This window comes from Condylura cristata, unplaced genomic scaffold (genome assembly GCF_000260355.1).
Source record: "Condylura cristata isolate star-nosed mole 26May11 unplaced genomic scaffold, ConCri1.0 scaffold00016, whole genome shotgun sequence".
NCBI lineage: Eukaryota > Metazoa > Chordata > Mammalia > Eulipotyphla > Talpidae > Condylura > Condylura cristata.
Window position 1 is genome coordinate 6,316,954 of NW_004567117.1, and position 15,485 is coordinate 6,332,438.

At 37.5% G+C, this 15,485-nt stretch overlaps 1 protein-coding gene across 2 annotated transcripts in view; it reads right to left on the reverse strand.

The window, feature by feature from the left end:
- Nucleotides 1–15,485, reverse strand: part of ARHGAP28 (Rho GTPase activating protein 28) — a 155,689-nt gene that overhangs the window by 21,934 nt on the left and 118,270 nt on the right. For both annotated transcript variants that reach the window (XM_004683749.2, XM_012725914.1), the window contains 5 exons: nt 15,021–15,160; nt 11,828–11,993; nt 11,634–11,725; nt 9,399–9,476; nt 3,825–3,987 (listed from right to left, as the gene is read on the reverse strand). In XM_004683749.2, the coding sequence (XP_004683806.2) occupies nt 3,825–3,987; nt 9,399–9,476; nt 11,634–11,725; nt 11,828–11,993; nt 15,021–15,160 (639 nt within the window). The remainder of the gene's footprint in view (nt 1–3,824; nt 3,988–9,398; nt 9,477–11,633; nt 11,726–11,827; nt 11,994–15,020; nt 15,161–15,485) is intronic.

Sequence of the window (15,485 nt, forward strand, 5' to 3'; positions counted from 1 at the left end):
GCAGGGGTGGGGTGGTGAGCAGATTCACCACAAACAGAGTGGGTAACAGAACAGGCAGATCAACTGAAATACACTGCTGAGGGGAGCAGCAGGTGAGAAAGGAGAGGCCAGCCACACCATGTGGATAACCTTCCTGGCCAGAGATTGAAGTCGTGCTGCAGTGTCTTTGGACAGCTTCACAGTGCTACACTTTAACCTATCGGGCCATGGGCTACACTGTTGGGCTACACTGTTTTATAGTTTGTAGTTAATTCATATATCATATCCTAGTAAAGTCTTTTATTTTCCTCAAGTCATTATTTTCCCAAAACATTATTAAACTTTTCATGAAAACACTGAAGCTTGGGGGGCCTCCCTGGTGGCATGGGGTTTAGTCTTGCGCTATCACCACTATGACTTGAGTTCGATGCCTGGTCCAGAAGCTAATCTATTGTATGGCACAGCAGATCTCTCCTGGTCTGTCCGCTGATCCCCCTAGCAGTGTGTTTCAGTCAATCTATCTGTTCTGCCCCACTCTGTCTCTGGTGAATTCCATCATTTCTGGGTTATACTCCAGTTCTTCTATACAAAATGAATGAATAAATGAATGAATGAATAAGAAAATATTAGTTTTGACTGATGAATTATTAGTCTTACAACTTTATGGGCAATTTGGGGATCAAATTTGAAGAACAAATAGAAAGCAATTCCACTAGTGAAAGACTCTTCATCCCCCAACTCTGCTTTAGTATATAAAAAACATAAAACTTAAACAAACACACTCATCCACAGTTCTCCCACATTTCTCTTGTTATGGCCCTCCCTGGTGGTGCAGCGGGTTAAAGCACAGCACAAAGAAGCTAAAGCCACTTCCGCGGCAGACCTCTGCTGACCAGCCCGCTGCTCCTCTCAGCAGTGTAATTAATAGATCTGCCTGTTCTGCTCTCCACGCTGTCTCTGGTGAATCCTCTCACTCTCCGCATCTCTGGCCTGTACCCCAGTTCTGTACAAATAAATAAATCTTAAAAAAAAAAAAGAAAAGAAATGAAATGAAACTTGTTATAACTAAAGTTTACCCCAGGTGGCGAAAAGGACAACTTCTCTGTGGTAGGCAGCAGCTAGAAAATGAGGCTGCCTCCAGAGTATCAAATAAATCAATGTGATAATTTTTTTTTTCAGTCATGCAAAGAAATGTGAACTCCTTTGTGAATCTTTTCAGGACATTTTCCAGATTCTCTCCCTTCTATGAAGGTATTGGCTGCAGTCAGGTAAGAAAAACTAGTTTAATTGTATACATTTTTTAAATATGATTCTCTGAACAGGTCTGGTATCAGAGGTTTAATTCCTTCTCGTTAATAAATCCCAATCAAATAAATCCTGTGACACCAGAGGAGTTTGAAGAATTATTTCACATATAAGCCACAGATCAAGGCAAAGCTAAATGCCTTTGCAGTCCATTTTCCAAGACAGCAAGCACAATAGAAAATCCTGTTTTTCAGACTTTCAGTAAAAAGAGGGAGTTCTGTTTCTGGCATGGCTCCTATGTGATGTGCCCTCCTGAAGATAACTACAAACTCTAGGAAGAATACAAAAAACAACTACCTGAGGTAATGGGAAGTAAATAAAAGGGGGCAGATTTAGGAGAGGATTGGACGATGGGAATTCAGGGTTGGCAAAGTCTTGTTTATCTGACTTGAGTCTAAAGATAGACAACAGACAGGGCTGCAGGAGGTGGTTAAAATTCCCAAAGAGAACCCTAGTCTTTCCACTTTGACCAAATAAAGGACAGGGTTCAGGACTATCACAGTATTGGAAAGTTGTGAGTAGAATCCCAGAAAGGAGAGGTCAGAGATGGAAGGACCTGAATCTGGTGTAAAGTCCACCCAGATCTTGGCTGTGAACCACACTTGTATACAGCAGCACAGGTAATGAGTAACAAACTAGACTAAGAGTGAACTGAACCATTGTCTAAAAGCCCACTGGCAATTTGACTTCAGTTAAACAATTATCTCTAAAAAATGAACAATAACAACAACAACAACAACAACAAAAGAAAACACTTTGGGAAAGCATTACAGAGTGCAGCATTCAAAATACAATATTCACGATGTTCAAGAGAATTAAACTTACTCAGCACATGAGTGACCATTCTCAAGGGTCAATCAAGGGAGACTTGCCCTGAGATAATCCAAGTGTTGAACCAGAGACAAGAATTTTTGAAGCAGCTGCCATAACACCAGTCATATGTAGCACAGTGACATTTTGGTCAATGATGAAGCAAACACAGATGGTGACCCCAACAGGCTGTACCGTGCGGCCCAGTAGACTATTTCATCTAGGTTTATGTAACTAGACTCTATCATATACATATAATGACAAAATTATCTGATGATGTACTGCTGAGAATATATCCCCATTATGAAGCAACACATGGCTGTGATCAATGATGTGAAGGAAAATGCATAGAGTGAATAAAAAGGTAAATTATCAGCTGATGAATAGAAAACCCCTAAGCAGCACCAACTGGAATTTCTATAACTGAAACAAACACAATACCAAAAACTTAAAAAAAAAAAAAAAGACTTGAACTCTTCTTTCTCTTTTGCTGTAAGTTTTCCTCAAAAAAACAAAAGCGTATTTTACCAAGAAATGAGATATTGGTTGCACATAGCATATGAATGAAAGCTCAGAAGAGGACTGCCTGCCTATCATGGTCTCTTCTCTGGAGATACAAAAGATTATTTTTATGAAACTGTTCTTACAAATTTTAAGGACTTAGAGCTTACTTACTTTTAGAACCAGTTCTGTCACATAACTTAGGCTCTAACTATAATTTTCTTTCACTGTGGTTTTAAGGATTTTATATTTCTGATGAACCTAGAATGTTGTAAAGTGAATAGTACAGATATTACTTGCTGAGATTATAGAACATGACTCAAATTTGAATTCATGACTGACATTTTCAAATTAAGAGTTTTCCTTTTAAAGCTTGCATTTTGGGGTTCTCACCCCATGCAATGGTAACCACTGTCTATAGGTAAGCAATGAAAAGGTTCACCTTTTCATGTGGACTGAGCCTACAGGTTGGCCATGACTCTTTTCCTGTCCTTGTAGAATCACCATTTACCTAACAGTATATACATAATTAGGATCGTGAAGCCCAAATTCCATAATGGATATTGAACCTTACTCTACTTTTCTCAATTTTTTAGACTGAAACTATGCCAAATTATTCTCTCACTGTTATGCATAACACAATTCCCAGTTTCCATGCTTCTAATACCTCACTTATGGACTAGTCTAGGTAACTTTATAATATTAAAAAATTCTAAGTGATACTGTAATCTTCAGAGACAAAGTACCTTCTGGGTAGCATTTATTTTGTGCTACACTGTCAGAACCAGGACTTCAGATTTAAAGAAGGGAAGGATCTTACACCTTTAAAGACTATTAAATATCAGGTACTATTCTATAAGTCTTTATTCTATACCCACAACTACCCTAACAAGTAATTATTTTTTTTAAATCATTATTTATAATTTCAGGTGTAGCAATGAAATTTAGAATGGGTAACTGTGTGGAGAACAAATGGTTGAACAAGATTTTCAATCTCAGGAGCCCATTCTTTTCTGCAAACCACTCTGTCTTAAAATGATTATAAAATGTTCTAAATCTTATCTATCAGACACAAATATATGAAAATGCAAAGAGATGACTGTTTACCACCAAACTCAATGTTTTACCAAGTAGCTACGAATTTGTAAATCTGAACATTTATGATCACTTCTCTTCTGTGTCACTTTATTGACCTTATTTCTTAGTCCAGTCACAAAGCTTACACCTACTTTCCATTAGGGTGATGAAGGCAGGTATGTATTCCACAGGGAAGAGAGACGTGGGTAGTTCTCTGAAAAAGGCTTTCAACATTACTGCAGCTTCTCTATGACACATTTTGTCCCATTTAAATTTATCAGCATTAAATTTGGCATCCAGTTCTTCACGATATTGCTTAAAACAAAGGAAAAACAATCAATATTAGATTTTTGTTTGTTTGTTTTTTACTATTTGAAGCCCCTTTTCCCTTTGAAAACAATCATTGCATAAAGTAATTTTATAAGTAGAGTAAAATGCTATTATCAAGCCCAAGTTTTTTCATCATGATCAAAGAATTTAAATATTTTTGAATATTTAAAAAAATTAGAATGTTTTTTCTAGAAAAATCTCTTTAGAATAAGATCCATCTTGATATAATTTGTTAATTCTTCCAAATAAAACATTCTTTACCCAGGCCATAGTTTCATTTATGTGGTTTTGGCAGAATACTACCTGCCTCCACATTTTCAATGCCCTGCTAGATTTTGGCAAAGACTACATTTCCTTTCTTTTCATTACCCCTTCCTTTAGCCATCAACTATTTCTAACTTAGATCAATAATGCATGCTTCTCTGTAGTCCACATACAGAGTGAGAAATACCCCAGTAAAGGAACTCCAGTTTCACTGCAATATGCAAATGAATAACACCTACCTGGCAGTGGCTATAAGAAAGTTCTGTTACGGTACATATAAGTGTTCCACATGCTTGCATGTATCTGGATGCTCCATAAGGTTTGGAACACGGAGTAAATACTTTACAAAAAAAATCACTAAGCTTCCCTATGTTCTACTTGGGTATACATTTTATATTACCGACTCATTTGATTATAATGCAATCTATTCTCCATGATTCTCCATGTTTTTTTTTTTCCCCAAGTCAAGTTCATTTTTACAATTTCCTTGAACAGCAGTGTCTACCTATTTAAACCGAGCAGTTACAGTCAGTTCCCTAACATTAACTGCTTCAAAAAAGATGCTAAGAGAACGTTGAAAACCCTGTTCTTTAGGGCCTCTGCTTTATTTTCATGAGAAGCCCAACTTTACATGGGAAGCGTGCATAGCTAGACTTTGTCTGCACATCTAATCTTTTCTATCAGCTCAACCTTGGATTTTGTGACGTTTCTCACAGATTTCTGAGCTATCTGCTTGTCCCACTGGTGATGTCGACAGGAGAATTTCTTCTTGTCCTTGAGAAGCTCTCAATCTATCAGGAACAGAGCAATCTTTTGCTCATAAGTACATTTTATGACACCCTAAAGTGTGTATAAAGTCCTCAGAAATAGAGCACAGACAGGGCTTTGGGTGATGCATGAGATCCACTCTTTGTCTTTAGGCATCTTGTGGAAGGGAAAACTTCATGGACTCACAATGCTAATTTCAGGATGTTAAATGTTAAAACAAAGACCCATATTGAGTACTAAGCAGCCTTGAAGGAGGAAAATCAGTATCTTTTGAGCCATGTCTTGAGGACTGGTGAGAGCTTGCCTGGGAAAAAAGAGAAAAAGAAGGGTGCCCTGGACAGAAGAAACTGCTCACGCAGTGGTACAGATGCAAGGGCATCAGTGGGTGCAAGGCAATCCAGTTAATTCAGGGCTGCTGGCGTACTGTAGGCAAGGAGGGGAAACAGATGAAAGTGGGGAGCAGACCAGAGCTGATCCTAAGGGACCAGACTTCATTCGGAAGGCAATGAGGCAACATGGAACATTGTTAAGAACAGAATTACAAGTTGAAATTTATCTTTCCCGACAGACAAATGGAAAAGCAATTTGGGGGAAGGGAGCAGAGTGCTGGTTGGGGAGAAGACTAGAGGCAAGGACACTAGTTACTGAGCCAGGGAACTGTTTCATGGTTCTGGATAATCAAGGGCTTACTTGGATAACAGTTGTATGACAGAAAGGAGAGGAGGGATTTCAGAAATTCCTATGCCAGAAAATGCTCATGGACGAGAATGAAAGGTTGAATATGAGACTCAGAGGGAGAAATAACAGTTCAAGATGACTCTCAGATTGCTAGCTGGAGTAATGGGCAGATAGCAGTGTCATTTACAGGTGATAGAGAAAACAGCAAGTGTTCTGCATCCATTGCCTGTTACAGCTGCCATAAAGCAAAGGGAGTAAACTATTTTCAGTAGCAGGAATGACACAGTTCATTTGCCATGTACTTCTGCCACAGTAAGCTTTCTCAAACCATCACTCTGATTTGTCAGTGGTGCTCTGTCCTTTAAGGGGCAATCTCACATTGACATCTAGGGAAGACTCTACCACCAGATTACTTTGGTTCTTATCACAACAGTATAACTGGCTAATTGTATGGCCTGTGGTTCGAGTTTCTCACCATGTAATCACAATGTTAATCATCTCATGTAGATTCAATCAAATAATATATACAGCTTAAGAGAAAGAGCCTGGCACTTAGTCCAGTAAGTGATGGCTCCTCATTCCTTCCCTCTCCTTTCGGTATACTATGGCCTTTAGTAATATTACTACGGGACACCCCAGATCTGTGGTGTGAATCTGGAGGATGATAGCTTCATCTTATCTGGAAGGCCAGTAAAAAATGAAAGTGAGAGAATGTGCTCTCCTGGTTTTCACTAGTGCAGACTGGAAAATGTCAGAGCACAGCTACTATTTCCTTCATGGTCCTAAACATAAAAACATATAAACTAGTACTTGAATTTGCCTTGCCAAAGCAGCTTCAGAAGTTAAGGAAGTTGTGCTTTCTGTCCACTGTTAATGATAACACTAAGTAAGGATTCGATGCCATGTCATATGCTTAAAGCACCTCTGAGTAAATGTATGACCTACTTCTATTTTTGAGGTACTCTTAATCAAATGCAAATGACTTGCTCTGAGTTTCAAAAACCAGTTCAGGAAACTAGTAGATCAGGTAATGTAATTATAAAACATTCAGATCAGCCTCAGAATAAATGAAGCTAGTCAAAGAGGAAAACCTTTCATGCCAAACAGTCTGCCATCTTCCATAAAATATATTCCTCTAGGGTTTGGCTCTAATTTCTATCATTTTTGGAAAAGAAAATCACTAGAAACACCAAAGTATTAAACTGGTTGCAAATGATCTGATGCTTCAAAGCCAGGAGTGGACTGACTGTGTGTGCCCTATTCTATTTGGCTAGCCCTAGCAGCATCCCCTAAGGGCTGCTTCCCCACTGCTCTCACCAGGCCTTAGAAGTCCAACTGGAGCTGCACTGTTCATATGTACATTAGTGTTAGTGCCATCCACTTGGCACAACTTGAGGATGATTATAATGGAATTTTAAAAACTTTTTTTGCCCAAGCACATTCCTGGGGGGGGGGAGAGAAACATAGGCTAACAGATGGAATTACATACACACACACACAAAGTAGTTTTGAATTAAGGAAAGAAAATCCCCTTCCTCTTCATTCCCCTCCCCCCCACACAGTCTTTCTGTGATATTTCTCTGTTTCTGGCCATTGGTGCAGAATTCTCTTACACTGGATTTCTGAAACTCAAACCATAAAAAAACGTCTGGGCTATATTTTTCAGACTAAAAAGCAATGGAACAAATAAGCTGAGACTACACAAAACCAGTTATGGGAGAAAAGGGATTTTTACCTAAATGTGGTGTAGGAATGGTTATGTCTTCAAAAACACTTTAAGAAATTATTAGCCTGGTAAGCATTTTCAGTTAAGGATTATTGAGTAAAAGTATTTTCTGTTATGATGTTAAAGTTCATATGTACAAGAAATATCTAATAGTTTCTCTTTTTTACTATTTTATCATATTCATTATGCTCCTACACGCACACACACACACACACAAGCCCGTAAAAATGTGTGTAATGACAATTTCTCAATTATGGAAAGGGGTATAAGTGTTGGGTCTAATTTTATTTAGGAAATTCAGTTAATTTCATTTTGGTTTTCTGACTCTACAGATACAACCAGAAATTTAACCAAAACTAGTGATAGCTCCCATCTTCACAATCATGAAACTTTTGTCCAGAAGATAGTACCTGAGATAAAACGTAGATTCACTTTAACAAAGTAGAAAACTCAAGGAGTCATCAGGGTAGTCTATCTGCCCAAAGAACTTATATCAATATGGTTAAGTCCTCACTTAACATCACCAATAGGATCTTGGAAACCGACTTAGAGCAAAATGATGTCTAATGAAAGCATGTGCTCTATAAGGTCCTCAAAAAAAAAAAATCACATTTTGTTCAACATGAGCTGGAATATTCTTCTTCTCATAACAATGTAATAATATAAAACAAACATTATTTAAGGCCTGCTGTATTTAGCAAACTCCAATCTCAGAGAAGTCACAACTCTCTGAAATGCCCCATCCCATCTGCCACAGGCAAAGTCTGTGTGCTACTCAGATCTCCCATTGAAAAAAGAATTTGTTCATCTGTAAAAGTCTAGGTGGCTGACCCCGAACTGTAAGCTAGCACTTCTGATCTACCCAGTAGAGACCGTGGGCAGGATGGCAGCTGGGTTGGTCTGTGTGCCCAAGGCTCCAGGGGAGAACTATCAGACCAACATTCGATTTGAAGCTCAGCCTGCCAAATCATGCTACTTCGCCCTTCACCTTTCAGAAGTGCTCACTAACCCCTCCCTTCAAAAAAATCATGTTTTACTCTCATTCCTGCCCAGAATCTGTTTTCTAAAGGTCCCACAAGACACAATTTCATGTGAAAACTCCTAGATTTCTGATTCAAAGCAAATTTCCAAAACATGTACCAAAATGAATTAAAAAACAGATATTTTTCCATCTCTACACATTTCCTTTTAATAGTTATAAACACAACTAAGTTCATTTCCCTCTAACCCTAAGGCCTTTTTCTGATAGATTAATCACTTAAAAACTACTCAGGTTTCTGAGTCCACTAGCCAGGCAAGGCAAGAAGAAACTCTTCACTGTGTATGCCCACCAGCAGAAAAAGTGAGATATCTTATTGGAAATTTGTAAGAACAATTTTTCCTTTTTAATGATTCTTTTATTGTACTATAGAAGTTGCCACCATCCAGGGTAAAGAAAACAAGCAAAAGGATTCGCATTGCCTGGGTGGTTTTCCATGTGGAAACTAACATTTCCTTAAATGGAATTGGGTTTTTATAAGTGCTGAGTGGGTATTCTAGTGGTTGCAACTATTCCTACAAATTCTTGTAAGGGTTTTCATTAACAGAAGAGCCAAAGAATGTTTCTGAGTTTAAAGCAACTGAAAATGGAAATAAAAGTCATCAAATAGTGACAGTGTTCTACTGAGAGGAATAAAGACTAAAATTCTTAGCCAAAAAATCAGCAATGGGATATTTGAAACAAAAGACAAGAAGCAGTTTTTGGTGGGGAACTGTTGTGTTTTGTTGTTGTTTGTTTTTTTAATTACTGTATTAATTTAAAACATACAGAACTCAAGATCCCAGAATGACATTTAATCACAAGTATTGCGGGCTACTAGAAGGGGGTCAACTGATAAGTATCAACAACAAAGGACTGGTACTTGTATGAACTGGTGCTAGGGAGTTTAGATCTCTATCTAGAAGGTTGAAATGTCCATACCTTCACTTTGGCAGTACATCCTGAAAGTCGAAAAATTCCTTCCGATTCTAGGCCTGATTCTTCAACCTTTTCAAAAAACTAAAAAGCAATGATACACACAAAAAATAAGCACCTCCATATGATTACAAACAATAAGAACATAATGATGACAATAGCTGATAAATTAACAAGAATATATATAACACCTACTACTTGAACACTAAAAGTTTACAACTACCCTAAGAGGTCAATATTGGGAAGACTAATTTACAAATGAGGAAGCAGAAAAGTAGAGCTGTTATGTTACTCTCCTGGGACTGATCATCTTAAGTTTGTGCTTTTAAATTTAGAGTAAGCTGTCACTTAACCACATAAAGATCTGGTGACTATCTTTCTTTCTGCAGAGTGGACAATAAGAAGAGAGTCTACAATTTGGATCACTAGTTGCCACCACTCAGGCTGAATTAAAGGAATTCTAGAAATCTGACAAGGAGGTGGAAATTGTAAAGGTTCACAGCTTTCATGAACTCTCCTGGTTGAGAATATGATGATATTAAATAGTAATAGTAAACACTAACTTTTATTGCACACTCACTGTGTGTTGGCACTCCCATTAACTCCTTTAATCCTCATAGTAATCCTATGTGGCTGGTACTATTATTTCCATTCTACAGCTGAGGAGACTGAGGCATGGAAAGGATGAGTGACTCCCCGAGGACACACAGCAAAAGTAGATTGAATCTCTAGTAGTTTCCTTTCAAGAAATGAGGTTGCCTAAAACTAAGGAAGTTCTTGTATAAATGGAGTTAAATGATCTTTTTAGGAGAAAGAATCAGGTCTGTAAGACTCTCCCAAAGGAGCACAAGAGTAATTACTCAAGAGGACTTAAAAAAGGAAAACAATATCAATGGTAGTATTAACAGTTTTGAGTTGCCGATATGATATAAATCTGGACTTAATTTAACATGCTGCTACATTCTATGCTATTTTGGAACCTATTTAGTAATATATATTTCTGTGTTGAATCTTTTCAGTCTTAGATTTTTATGCATTTTCTTCATACTTTGTCCTTTACAAAGAGGCCAAAAGGCAAAATTCTGATTTTAATTCAAAGGAAAAAAATGTAAAGTCACCATAGACTTGGCCTTGAAAATACATTGTGCTCTTTTTCATATCTACCTCTTGCTGGCTGTGTGTTCCAGTTAAGTGATCTTACCTTACTATGCCCCAATTGCCTCACCTGTAAAAAGGAGATGTTAACACCAACCTCCTCAGGATGCCTGGTGTTGACTAGACAAGGTAAGGTATGATGGCACTGGCACAGGGAGTCACACCCTGCACACACTGACATGTCACCAGCATCCTCTCCCCACTGGCAGCCAATCAACCACCTCATTTGAGGAGCAGCTAATTTCAGGGCATCAGTAGCAAAATGAAAGATAGGAAACACAGAATTGTTACTGTGTACTGTGAGCAAAGTAAGTATATGTGTCTTCAGTCAATGTCTTTAAATAGCATTAAAAGCTTAATTTAAAATTCAACTAGATTTTGTTTGAGACTTGGGATTTTAATTGTGTCACTGGATGTCATTGCTGAATAAATGCATACTTAAGGAAACCAGTTTAAATTTAGCACAGTGACTTAAATCCAAATTAGCTACTCAGCAGTGATGGCCACAGAGAGAGCAACGTAGATAGTTTCAAATATACTGTTTTCAAAAATCCCTTCACCAAAAATTCTTTGTCAAATGGATCCTATCTTCCCAGTCATACCTGAAAATTCATCAGAGCAAGCTGATTTTTGGCCTTTATTATGTTTTCTTGGAAAATTCATTTAATATTGTTATGTATGCATTTAATAACATCTAACCTGTGTGATATGTTTGTACGATAAATACACTGCTGATAATTAATGGTTTTATTTCAGAGACACAAAAATGTGTATGTATATAAAAGTAACATTTTTTTCAAATATGGGGGGGGTTTAAACATAGCAAGACATGTGAAAGAGCATCTATGTCCATCACTGAAGCCTGATGGTCCAAACAAACAGGTGCCAAAAATTTACAATAGCATAAACTGTCCCAAATATCTGTGTGACATTTAAGGGAAGCATGGAAGAAGAGTGACATTCACCAAAGAATTGAGTTCTAATAAGGACTTAGTATCTTAAAATCTAAAAGAAAATTCACTAGTGGGTTTACAAGTACACAGCATGAGGCTCTATTAGTTCTCAGTTTATTTACATTCAACTCACTTTTTGCAATACAAAGGGAACTTTCACTCCAGGGTCTTTCTTTCTGTCATTGTCCAAAAGGACTGTAAGTGGAACTCCAAAAATTCCATTGTCTTCATTGTAAAATAATTGAGAGAGAAGAAAAAAGAATCAGAAAAATTCTATTTTATCTCAAGAGAGCTTTAAAATAAGATGAAATCAGTCTTCTCAATTACCTCGTCCTTTTACTTTCTCTGTTTTGGTTCTCTTAAGTTGAATTCCAAAGGCATCAAAAAAAGCTGTTAACTCTATTAGAGAGAGATGGCGAATTTTCTTCATGTCATCAGCAGACAGATCTCCTGCTTCAGTTAGCCCAAATCTGGTTTTCTGAACAATAAATTTCTAAAATACATATTGAGGATATTTATTTTTTATGACAAAGGAAAATGATTACCCCTTCATTCAGATGCCTTGTTCTAAATCAGTACAGCAAAACATGCTATTGGCAAAATGTTTCAAGAGCACGCTATGCCATAGGAAGATTGTGACTGATTTTTAGAATACCTGCGGGTAACTACTATACTAAAAAAGAAGCAACACAGTGGCCTAAAATGTACTATTCTACAGTTATCACAACTGTTTACACTGTTGTCTTATCAGGAACACTCTTTTACTAACAACACATACCCCAGACCCCACCTAGAATGCACTTTCCATAGGTAGATGTGACACATCAACACAAGGAGATCATGTAGCCACTCTCAGGAGAGCTTTTGACATATCATTCTTAAATTCTGGACCATAATATTTCAGTCAGGCATCATCTATTCTCTACTGCTTATTTTAAAAGGCTAAGTCATTTCCCAATTATAACTGATTATACATGTTTGCTGATATGGCAGTTACATACCTTAGAAATCAATTGAGATGATTCCAATTGACATGATTTCCTTTTTTAAGGAAAATGCTTAGAAAGTGCCAAACAGTCCTACTAGTATTTTGAACACAATGCTATCACTATAGTCTCCATTTTTACACTAGGAAACAAAATATACTAAAATGATCAAAACACACACATACAACTTCCTTCAACAATCCAGAAATATTGTGAAAACAGTAAGAAGTAAAATCTTTTAAGAAAGACTATATTCTTTTTTTTTTTAATATTTATTGGTTTATGCTTACAAGCCAGAGGCATGGGGTGGGGAGGGTGTGTGTGGAAAGGAGCGGTGACAGAATTCACTAGAGACAGAGTGGGGAACAGACCAGGCAGATCAAGATACAGTGCTGAGGGGAGCAGCAGGTGGGTCAGAAGAAATCTGCCATGCCATATGGGTCAACTCTCTGGCGAGGAAAAGAACTAGTGCTGCAGTGGCTTTGGGAAGCTTCATAGTGCTGTGCTAACCCATTGCACCACCATGGAGAGCCCAAGAAAGACTATTCTTAAATAATATTCACAAATATATTTTATCCTCATAAAAATCTGGTATTGAAAAAAAGCTAATATAGAAAAATCCTGTATCTAAGTTACAAAGCTTTGACTACATATTTCTCTGTAGAAGCTCCCTAAGTAAGAGATTTCTAGGTTTTTCAAGTCATCTAATCATTTGTTCACTCATTCATTCATTCATTCATTCAATAATTGTTCCTTGGAATTCCACCTATGTAAAAATAAAACAACAAAATGTAGGGTGTGATTTGGGGCATATCATGTGCTAGAAAATACTTAGTTATTTTGTCTTCTTTTGACACCAAAGCCCTATAAAACAATAATATATACCAACATTGGTATAAAAAAACACAGTTATTTATTCAGCAATTACCATGTGCTCAATCCTACGCAAAGCTTTTCATATGACTGCCTACACTGCTGTTCAGTCTTAGTAGACAGTGGGTGCTATCCTGACATTGACAACTCTGGAGATTTGAAACGACTGTCTCTGAGACCAGAGTCGTGCTGGATTCCTCCTTTGCTCCATAATAGCACTGAGCCCTCTAATGAAAAGACTGCTTATGGACTAGGAATGGCTTTGGAGATTGACATGCATAAGTTTAAATCTTGTTTCTGCTTCCTACTAGCTGTGGGGATTTTGATTAGCTGTGGGGATTTTGATTTACTACTTGACATCTCTGGGTGTCAGTTTCCTTTGATGGGAAATTAGAGTAATCACTTGGGCAATTATAAAAACATGACTTAGTGTAGTGTCAGGCCTAGAGAAGATACCCACTGCTCTTGCCCTGTCTTTTTCTTCCCTTTACCACGGGTGCTTGTCTAGCAATGCTCCAGGCTGCCTGAGGTAAAGACTACCAGTTTTTACATGACTCATTCCCTTAGCTCTGAACCTACCTGATCTCTGCTCAACATACCTCCAGCCCTTGTCAGTGAAAAATATCCAGGGCTCTATATCATGAGCTCTTTAAAAAAGTATTTATTGAAATAGGGTCCCCCCTAGTGGCACAATGGGTTAAAGCACTGCATTATGAAGCTCTCTGAAGCCACTGCAGCATGAATTTGATCCCTGGCCAGGGAGCTGACCCACATGGAGTGGCAGACCTCTCCTGAATGGCCCGCTGCTCTCCTGCAGTGTTCTTTGTCAACCTGCCTGCTCTGCTCCCCATTCTGTCTCTGGTGAATATTCTGATCACCACACCTCTGGCCTATACCCCAGTTCTGTATGCATAAATATATAAATCTTAAGAAAAAAAAAATTACTGAATACCAAACAGATCAGCGTAACACAGTTCCTACAGTCAGCTCTCAGATGATACACACACACACACAATGTGCATAAATGTCTCAATCATGTATGTGTGTGTATACACTTAAGTATACGAGTATGAGTATATAGAGTGTATATATACATATATACACACATATGTATATGCACGCATACTCACATATGTGTGTATATACATGTGTGTATACATATGTACTCATACTCATGCACATGCACACACACACAGGCTTCCAGGATAATGAAGTGTGTGTCTCTGTTTGCCCATCCTAAATAACAGTATATATTCTTTGGTTCATTTCTTATTAAATTTTGTGTCACTCTTACAACCACCTACTTCCCATTGTTATGACTGTGTTTTTCAACAGTACTGCTTTTGACATTTAACTACTAGGCACAAATAAGTACACATTATTCAGCATCAATCTATTAGAAAATTAAGTATAGAAAGTATATGAGAAAACATGAGTTAGGTAAAAACCCAGTTTTATCAGTAAGAGTATTCAGGAATATAATCTCACAACTCTTTATTGACTCAGGACTCCCAGGTATGGCCAACCAGGTGTGCCCTACACAACACAGGGTGTCCTGGAGTGAAGAGCACGAATACCTGGCTTCTCCACAGAGATGTGTTTAAAAGCCTAGCTTGTCTTATGGAGAAGTCTTGTGGAAAAATCATGAAGTCTTTACTCACAGTTAAAGCATAATCTTCTTTCTTAAAGTCTGACTTCTTAGATTTGTTTCTTTTTGGAGCATCTGTAACCATTTCTGAATAAGATACTTCAAATGACAGTTCTTCTACTTCTGGTAGGATCTTTTCCAAATCATCATCACCTAAAACCAAAGGATATTGAATACTTCATATGTTATTTAATCAACCAATACCATTTACTGTAAAATCAGGGAAAAAAATATTTGCAAGCTTACCCATAGCATGTTAGAATGTTTATAACCAAGTAAAAACAGCAGGCTCCCCACAAGGGTTTCAGTTAAACAGTAAGAAGGTGAAATCAGACTGCCCATGAATAATTTTCTAGAATTGTTATCCAAGCAAAATTTCTATTTAACTAGATGTTTTTATTTTTACAGTTTTATGTTTCATGAAAATTATTGAGGACTATTAGCAGGGAGTCCATAAATGAGGCTCTTCTATATATTA